The 10,467-nt window shown below is 39.6% G+C and overlaps 1 protein-coding gene across 1 annotated transcript; it reads left to right on the forward strand.

Moving 5' to 3' along the window:
- The first annotated feature begins 1,534 nt into the window (after positions 1 to 1,534).
- Positions 1,535 to 7,680, forward strand: LOC130367375 (gastrokine-1-like). Its single transcript, XM_056569791.1, has 6 exons — positions 1,535 to 1,546; positions 2,567 to 2,608; positions 3,014 to 3,151; positions 4,060 to 4,170; positions 6,385 to 6,520; positions 7,428 to 7,680. The coding sequence occupies exons 1-6, from the start codon at positions 1,535 to 1,537 to the stop codon at positions 7,517 to 7,519; spliced, it is 531 nt and encodes a 176-aa protein (XP_056425766.1). The 3' UTR covers positions 7,520 to 7,680.
- The last annotated feature ends 2,787 nt before the right edge of the window (positions 7,681 to 10,467 follow it).

Here is a 10,467-nt window from a genome sequence, read left to right on the forward strand (position 1 = left end):
CACTATATAATGGGGTGGCCATTACAGTTTCTCTCACATTCCATCTATCTTAGGGGGCATTCACACCACGTTTTGCAATACGTTTTCTTTGTATGGAACGGTATTGAAAACCGTATGCATTGACTCTCCATTGAAAACCATATGCCAAAAGATGCATCACGTTTTGTCAGTTTTTTTTCCTGTACCCAAAACCGTAGCCTACCACAGTTTTTGGTCCAGGTGAAAAACTGTATTAAACGTATACGTTTTTTTTTTTTTTTAACATGGGAGTCAATGGGAACTGTACAGAACTGTGTGTGCGTACGGTTCCATACGGTTTTCACCATACGGTTTTTGACTTTTCACAGTTTTTTTTTTTTTTTCAAACAAGTGAAACTTTGTTTATAATGGAGTGAAAAGTTAAAAATGTATACCTTTTTTTTCTTAAAAAAACTGATGGACATCATTTTTTAAACCGTATACGGTTTTTAACTGTATACGGGTTAAAATGTGTACACACGTTTTGATACTGTTTAGTTCAGTTTTGAGGAATCTGTTTTTCATCAAAAACCTGATACGGGAACTGTATTGCAAAAACGTGGTGTGAATGCACCCTTAGACCCTACCATCTGATCTGAGAACAAGTCTTTGCTGAAGCAGCTATCAAAGATCTTAGAGTCAAGTGATCAGCATCTGGAGAATCCTAGAAGCTACAAGTCCCTCCAGTAAGTCTACAAGCAGAAGCTCCCTGGGCGCAGCCATAGTAATGATTCCGGCGGCTGCGTCTGGTTCTACAGAACACCGGCAAGTACCCGCTGCAGCACAGACATTGCTTAACAGGTCCTCAGGTCAGGTCTGGTACTGCAGCTCAGTTCCATTGAGGAAAATAAAGCCAAGTTGTAATACCACACACAGCACAGGTGCGGTGCTGTTTTTGGAAGAAATTGGCTCCAGAGGTTTTCCTAAAATTAAGCATAGAATCATCCTTGAAACATACTTGAAATCAAATCTATGTTCCTTGAGAATTGGTCTATATTAGGACAAAGCTATTCAATAGAATAGCAGGTAAATTACTGGTATATGAGTTTATAGGTTTTTATGTAGTGTACATTAGATCTTATTTTATCATATAAGGAATGTTCTAGGACTTACTAATTTAAGTCGAGATCACTCTAAAATTTTGACTGAATACTGACGTGATAGTATGCAAGTTTCTTCATCAAAGACAGGACACAGGAAATGCTGGACATATCTCTCTGAGGCCTTTTGGCTTTTTTTATTTATTTTTTTGCACAATATTACACCCATCCCATCAATGGTTATCATATTTTTATTTGTTTATGATTCCACTAAATTGTATCCCATTAAATAAATTTGCCCTGTCTGGAAATTATGATAAGATTATGGAGCTCATGCGTCACTTTGATATGGACCCTTTCCAATGATTACTGGTTCAGGCTCTGCCTGTTTAACAAAGACTCACTATCTCACATATATATATATGGGAGATACAATCCCACTGCTCTCCTGCTTGTAGTCATCTCCACCACACAGAATGAAGGCTCTAGTAAGTATCTGCTGCTTCATTCAAGCTTCTCTGTTCATGTGTTCTCTTATTACAACCAAAGACACATGAAAACCTTTTATTTGTCTAGTATTGGTTATGGTGTTTCCCACCAGAAGGCTAATATCGATTACAGGAGATACAGCCTAAAGAGCAAGCTGACTACTTGTCTGGAGAACCAAGATACTCCAGAACCTCTCTTAAAGAACTAGATTCTGGGACCATATGTTTGCTTTGGTTACTGGACTCTCCAGTCTTTTAGCTTTATCTCCCACCCTCACTTTTAAAGCTTTGGTTATAAAATATGGCTGTCCTATTTCTGGAAGTAAATTTAAACTCTATGGGGGAGATTTATCAAAACCCGTGCAAAGGAAAAATTGCCCAGTTTCCCATAGCAACCAATCAGATCACTAATTTTGCAGAGGCCTTTTAAAAAAGGAAAGAAGCCATTTGATTGTTTGCTATGGGCAACTTTTCCTCTGGACAGGTCTTCATAAATCTCCTCCTATAAAGCTATGAATTTGTTGTGATCTACATCAGACCAATATTTGATATAGACATGTGCTAGACCTTTATTTTTCAACTGAGTAGGGGTTACATTTTATTGAGCCACTTCTTGTAGTAGTGTTTTTAGGAATTAGGTGGCGATCATTATATCCACCATTACATCTGCCATAGGTCTGTTAGCTGAGGCAAATGCCTAATGCCAAATTTTTGGCTACTCAATCGGGCAGGTTTGCCACTTTAAACTTTGGGAAAATTAGGTGAAAGCTTCTGTGGGAGCTTCAAGGTTGGCCAAAAATTACAGTCAACTTTTTCAAAAAAAAAAAAAAAATTCTTCTGGTTACAAGTCTATGACTTGTGACTAGAAGAATTTAGCTTACCATACATCATATCTAGTGAAAATATTTTGCAGGACATGATTCACATAGAAACAATGTCCCTCCTCTCTCTCTCTCTCACTTAACATCAAAATGATCAAGTTTCACGGCTGACTCACTAACTCTTCCATTTACGTTTCAGATCCTCCTTGCAGCCGTTCTTGGCGTGGTCTTTGCAACTGATGTAGGTCACATGTCCTTCTAATATGTATATAATGACTGTATACAGATTATCTGCCTATTAGTTTTGACTGATTAAAGATGTCTTATGATGGATGACAATGACTATGATGAAACATACTACACATTAATGTAATGAGATCATTCTCTAATAGCATATCATTGATTTCACATTCCCACATAAGTCAATCCCAAGGGGGGATATCTACATATACATGTTCGATTTAGGAGATAATTATTTCTTTTACCATAATGCTGGTTTTCTATGAATTTTTTTTTTTTTTTGACCAATTTTGGGATGCCCTTCAATCATCCTTTAGTATTGATAATAATTGTTAAAGTATTTACTGCATATCATGGAAACCATCTGTATACTGTAGATCAAATGCAACTTGTTGTTTTTTTGCAGAATATCAACATCAACAACCAGGGCAATGATGGTAGCAATGTCCACCAGACCGTGAACATTGACAACCACGACAACGTTGCCAATGTAAACCAGTACAATGGTTGGAACTCATGGAACTCTGTCTGGGATTATGGAAGAGTAAGTCTACTATGGTCTTCTACTTGGTTTCAAAACCCATGTACCTCTTATATAAAGACTTGTATGCCAGTGTTCTGGTATAATAAGTTGCAAATTACAATTTGCCCCTAAGTAATATGTACCCCACCGGGGAGGGATGAGGGTTGTTAAAGCCCATTGATGACATAGAATAATATGCAATGATGTGTCAAAGGCACGAAAGTGAAAGTTTTTTTTTTTTTTACTGGAGCTGTCCAATATATAGTGGGACTGTCTACTCTTCAGAATATAGCTCTCAATAGGATGTGTTCACAACTAGATTCTATCTCCTTTATGACTTTAGTTTAGACCAGTTGTCTCAAAAGTGTGGTTGTTTAATGGGGTCCTCCGCCGCTCAGCATTTGGAACATAACCTGCGACCCCCTCATCACGCCCCGCCCGCTCATTGCAAGTCTATTAGAGGGGGGGGGGGGGTGACGGCTGTCACGCCCCCTCCCATAGACTTGAATTGAAGGGGGCGGGGTGTGACGTTACGATCTCCCGGCACCGGCTCCAGCCTTCAGAACGGTACCCCTTTAACTGTTGCACATTTACATTTACTAGCTAGCATGTCCAGAACTCCATACTCTGGTTATACATATACTACAACTACACAAGTTAGAGACCATTAGTTTAGACACATCTAAAAGGCATATACAGTGACACCTCTCTAAATAACCACCTCTTTGAGAAGACTACTCCTTCTATCCAGACCTCATGACAGATTTTCAGTGCCTACATATATTCTGAATTCTGCCTATCTTCTTAGAGAAGACAACTCCCCTAGAAAACCACTTTTCAATGAAGTTTCAGGGTTTTCTTTTCCCTAAAAAAATTCAGGTGCTATTAGTTGTTATCCTAACATTTTTTTTATTTTTATTTTTTTGCAGGGTCTCTTTGCTGCTCGGCTCGTGTCCAAGAGAGTTTGTGTGGTTAGCAGGATGAACAGGAATGTGGTTCCTAGTTTGGCCGAGCTCAGCAAAGTCAGCCAGGAGAAACAGGTAAGCCCACCTACGATAAGATATTGTGGATATATTTCACATATAAAAATATTTACAGTAGATATAGTTATATGTGTAATAAATGGCATCCATGTCAAATGAAGTGGCCCTTGCTAGATATAGTAGTATAAGTAGAGTAATTTCATGACAGGCTGTATCATTAACACACTACTGACTGCCATGAAAAACCGACTGAAGTTTTCTCAGGTCTACATGGCAGGAATTTGAAAACCATTATTATTTCTGAGACTAAAGGGAGTCTAAAAAGTCTAATTAATACAATAAAAATATTATATTTAGGACGTTCTTAAGAATGCGAAAATATCTCTTAGGCCCTGCATAGTCTACTCCAAATGTTATTGTTTGTGTCATTTTGCACTCCATTTAGTTAATGGAACCCTGTGGCCATGCTTATCATGAACACCCAGAGCTTATCCTGCTAAACATAAACATACTAAGTAGAGGTAAACATACTAAGTAGAACTTTATTTACTGTAGCACATGGAACACTTTCTATGTTAGTATACTTCTGGTTATGCAGTAGATGAAGGTAGTGTTCTCTACAACATCTTGTATTCCTGTGGATAAGGCCTTTGGGAGTTATCTATATATATAAAACTTAACGTGTGTGTGTGTGTGTGTGTATGTATGTTCCACAAAAACTTCCAAACGGATAAAGATATTAACATGAAACTTGGCACACATTTTACTTATATGTCAACAACAAACATAGGATAGGTGATTCAACCCTTCCTCACCCCCATGTGCCAGGGGCAGGGCTTATGTTTAAAGTCCCATACAAGTCAATGGGAAATATATGTTACTGCATAACTTCTAAACGGCTGGAGATATTTCGATAATACTTGATCACATGTAACGTATATGTCCACTTAAAATATAGGACAGTTAATTCAACCCTTAACTACCCCCATTTGTGAGGGTCAGGGTTTTTGTTTAATGTCACATGCAAATCAATAGGAAATGTATGTTCCCACATAACTTCCGTACGGCTGGCCATATTTCAATACCTGGTACACATATTACAGGTCGGGATATGAGGATGGGATGGGAGGTCGACATAGGAGGTTGAGATAGGAGGTCAAGATCGGAGGACGGGATGGTCGGGATAGGATGTCGGGATAGGAGGTCGAGATAGGAGGTCGAGATAGGAGGTCGAGAAAGGAGGACAGGATAGGAGGATGGGATAGGAGGTCGAGATAGGAGGACGGCATAGGAGGTCGGGATATGAGGTCGGGATAGGAGGTCGGGATATGAGGACAGGATAGGAGGTCGAGAAAGGAGGTCGAGAAAGGAGGTCGGGATAGGAGAACGGGATAGGAGGACGGGATAGGAGGTTGGGATATGAGGACGGGATAGGAAGTCGAGATAGGAGGACGTGATAGGAGGACGGGATAGGAGGTCGGGATAGGAGGACGGGATAGGAGGACGGGATAGGAGGACGGGATAGGAGGACAGGATAGGAGGACAGGATAGGAGGTCGAGATAGGAGTTCGGGGTATGAGGACGGGATATGGGGTTGGGATATGACAACAATATCTGAGGACGGGATATGAAGTCAAAAGCTTCCTCCTTTGTTGATTTTCCTCCCCAACAAGGATTAGGAAGGAAAAACCAGGCAACGCCTGGTATTCAGCTAGTAAACCAATACAATAAAAAGAGTGTTTCGGAGTTTATAGATTCAATACCACTATCAGCATCAAGGTATTATACTTTGAAATGTGACAATTCATACTTAGGTATACATTTTTAGTGAACATTACAGTGTCAGACTGACCTTGGGCACACTTCCAAAACTATTGACATACACGTGTGATTTGTTCTTTATGATATCTTTACACATCATTGTTTATATGTAACCCTGCCAATTGTAACTAAAGAGGGGTGGGGGCTTATTGAGCTGGAAACATCTTTCTTCATTTGATGTAAATGCAATTGAGAAAAAAAACATTATTCGACATGAGAAGCAAGCAGTATCACCACGTGTACGTCCAAGTTATGCTTAATATCTTCTGACATGTCAGAGGCAGGGATCACAGAGTCCTGTACTTTGGCTTATTGATAAATGTTGATATTGTGCAGAATATTCAGTTCTTCAGAATGTAGATGTAAAAACTAATATATACATTTAAGTGTATCTACTGTTCTGGTTGGCGTGTAAGAAAATAAAACCACCTCTTTAATGTGTTTTCACAGAACCCCAATGCTCCTCCTCCAAGAAGTTTGACCTACACAGTCACTCAGACCAGAGTCAAGAATGTGGCACAGTTTGGTGACCACATTGAAGCACTTTGCAAAGGGGTCCCAACCTTCTATGCACAGGAAACCCAAGGTATGTTAATGGATAACAAAGTGAATAACTGAATAAACAAGATGACCACGCAATGATATGATCATCTAAGAGGTCTACAAGTGTTGAGCTTTAGATTTCATTCTGGTTTCAAGCATATTTCAACATAAGTCAACCATATTCTAGTTAATGGCATCCTGAGAGCTGGATCCATTCCAGTCAGTTGAAAGTATTGGGCTAACCTATATAGTCTTAAATTATGAAAACTCATACTCATTCTGAACATCCATATATGACCATATTTCACCTTAATATTCAGCTTTCTTGTCATACTCCTCATGATATTGAAAGGCACATTATGGAAACATTTTTATATGGTCCTAAAGGCCACCATACACATTAGATAAGTGTTGAATGAACCTGCCAATTTCAGCAGAATCGTCTGACAATCTATGTGTATGGCGCTTCCTGACTCTCCCCCATATTTTGGGGAAGATAAGGTTTGGGCAGTTGGATTTCAACATGCCCGATCAGTTTGTTCTGAAGGTACAGACCTAAAATAAAGTGGTCACTAGAGATTGTGTTTCTGCTTAAAGCAAAATAATGGCCTGCATGACCAAAAATTCAATGGCTGAAAAAGCATTGTGCTGTTATAGAAGAAATGTTGCAAATAATTTAACTCCATGTCCTAAGTTGTCATGGTTTAAATAGTTCTTCAATTCCCTGTTTGATCCCCGAAAACTCAGCCAGTGAGATTTAGGAGTCAACTAGAATTACTTGATTTTTTAGGTTTTGATCAGAAATAGGCAACATATTAGTTACATAATGCCATAGGGCGTCTTTCCACCCACATTTTCCTCTATTTTGATGTAGTCAACTCATAAACTGCTTATGACTGTCAGTGGTACAATAACAAGCTGGTGTTACATGTCCTCTTGGTCTCTCTTAGGTGCTGGTCTGTTTGTGAACCTGCATGGCTGTACTGATCTCGGCATTCTGAGATTTTTGGGCATCTCTCTGTGTGGGAATATTGGATGCTAGACCTCCCGCCTTCATTGCTCATAATCTAAATGAACGTGCCTGGCTGCTGTGATTAGACTCCCTTCATCTTATCTCCTCTCATCTCTATTCTGCGTGTCCACTGGTCAGATAGTCCGTGTTTTTTTATACATAAAACTAGATGTCATGTTTATGAATAAAGAGCTACCGTAAACACAGCTGTCTTGTTTCCCGTCCTGTTATTATAATCAGCAAATATTTAGGTCACATCTTGCAATAAGGGACAAAACTCATAACAACACAAGATAACTTTTCAATGTATTCTCAGTTTTTTCACTATATTCTACTGTGTAATTTCAATCCCCAGGAACAATATAGACACAGTTGACATATGCTGAAATATTAGCTTTTCCAATTATAAGTAATTTATGTAGAGTAGCTTAGTCTCATTTAAGCACCAAAAGTACAGAGCTGTGCCATAAACAGTACAGTCACATGAGCAGCGTAGGCTCCAGGAGTGGAACCCACCAATCTGATATTGCTGGCCTATTATTCATCCATTATCTAGTATCCAGGATTATATTCCTGGAACACTACTTTAAATATGAAAATTCTGTCAGCCATAATTCACCAGCAGGGGGAGCTTAAGAGCTTACTTCATACTGTTCTTCAGTTTAACCCCTTAAGGACCAGGCCATTTTACACCTTAGGACCAGAGCGTTTTTTGAACATCTGACCACTGTCACTTTAAACATTTAATAACTCTGGAATGCTTTTACCTATCATTCTGATTCCGAGACTGTTTTTTCGTGACATATTCTACTTTGTTATTGGTAAAATTTTATCGATACTTGCATCCTTTCTTAGTGAAAATTCCAAAATTTGATGAAAAAATTGAAAATTTTGCATTTTTATAACTTTGAAGCTCTCTGCTTGTAAGGAAAATGGATATTTCAAATAATTTTTTTTATTCACATATACAATATGTTCACTTTATGTTTGCATCATAAAATTGACAAGTGTTTACTTTTGGAAGACTCCAGAGGGCTTTTAAGTTCAGCAGCAATTTTCCAATTTTTCTCAAAATTTCCAAAATCACAATTTTTCAGGGACCAGTTCAGGTTTGAAGTGAATTTGAAGGGTCGTCATCTTAGAAATACCCCACAAATGACCCCATTATAAAAACTGCACCCCCCAAAGTATTCAAAATGACATTCAGTCAGCATTTTAACCCTTTAGGTGTTTCACAGGAATAGCAGCAAAGTGAAGGAGAAAATTCACAATCTTCATTTTTTACACTCGCATGTTCTTGTAGACCCAATTTTTGAATTTTTACAAGGGGTAAAAGGAGAAAATGTATACTTATATTTGTAGCCCAATTTCTCTCAAGTAAGCACATACCTCATATGTCTATGTAAAGTGTTCGGCGGGCGCAGTAGAGGGCTCAGAAGCGAAGGAGTGACAAGGGGATTTTGGAGAGTACGTTTTTCTGAAATGGTTTTTGGGGGGCATGTTGCATTTAGAAAGCCCCTATGGTGCCAGAACAGGAAAAAAAAAAACACATGGCATACCATTTTGGAAACTAGACCCCTTGAGGAACGTAACAAGGAATAAAGTGAACAGAGAAGTATGAAAGACAAAGGGACAATGCGCCTATCTATGTGCCGTTATCCTTATTACAAGTGACAGGTGAGGAAGCGTAAGGAATGCTCTCACCTGGTGGTGTTATGCTGAGAGCATAACACCTGTTGCAGCTTGAAGGGGCCCAACTGGTGTGGGTAAGTGGAAATCCACGGTGTGCTGCCCGGATCCACACGTCCGGCCGGACGGTCTGAGAGTATGAGTGGTAGCGGGGAAAAATTGGACCTGAGGAAGAGGGGAGCCTGTCCCCTCGCAACGCGTAGTCCCTGCTTTATTCAAAATAAAGTGCATCTTTTACATCATCACGGCTCCTGACATCATTTCCTCAGCTGCCGCACGGGTGAGCACCAGGATCGGATTCCTTTTTCCCCCCTACCACTCAAGGAATAAAGTGAGCCTTAATATCCCACAGGTGTTTCCCGACTTTTGCATATGTAAAAATATTTTTTTTAAATGTCACTAAAATGTGTGTTTCCCCCCAAATTTCAAATTTTTGCAAGGGTTAATAGCAGAAAAGACCCCCCAAAATTTGTAACCCCATCTCTTCTGAGTATGGAGGTACCCCATAAGTTGACCTGAAGTGCACTACGGGCCAACTACAATGCTCAGAAGAGAAGGAGTCATATTTGGCTTTTTGAGGGCAAATTTTGCTCGGGGGGCATGTCGCATTTAGGAAGCCCCTATGGTGCCAGGACAGCAAACAATACCCACATGGCATACCATTTTAGAAACTAGACCCCCTTGAGGAACATAACAAGGAATAAAGTGAGCCTTAATACCCCACAGGGGTTTCACATCTTTTGCATACGTAAAAAAAAAATATTTAGTTTTCACTAAAATGTGTGTTTCCCCCCCAAATTTCACATTTTTGCAAGGGTTAATAGCAGAAAATGCCCCCCAAAATTTTTAACCCCATCTCTTCTGAGTATGGAGGTACCCCATAAGTTGACCTGAAGCGCACTACTGGCGAACTACAATGCTCAGAAGAGAAGGAGTCATATTTAGCTTTTTGAGAGCAAATTTTGCTCGGGGGGCATGTCGCATTTAGGAAGCCCCTATGGTGCTGGGACAGCAAAATAACCCCCACATGGCATACCATTTTGGAAACTAGACCCCTTGAGGAACATAACAAGGGGTACAGTGAGCATTTACCCCCCACTGGTGTCTGTCAGATCTTTGGAACAGTGGGCTGTACAAAATTTTTAATTTGCACAGCCCACTTTTCCAAAGATCTGTCAGACACCAGTGGGGTGTAAATTCTTACTGCACCCCTCATTACATTCTGTGAGGGGTGTAGTTTCCGAAATGGGGTCACATGTGTTTTTTTTTTTTTTTTTGCGTTTGTCAAA

This window comes from Hyla sarda, chromosome 4 (assembly GCF_029499605.1).
Source record: "Hyla sarda isolate aHylSar1 chromosome 4, aHylSar1.hap1, whole genome shotgun sequence".
Lineage (NCBI taxonomy): Eukaryota > Metazoa > Chordata > Amphibia > Anura > Hylidae > Hyla > Hyla sarda.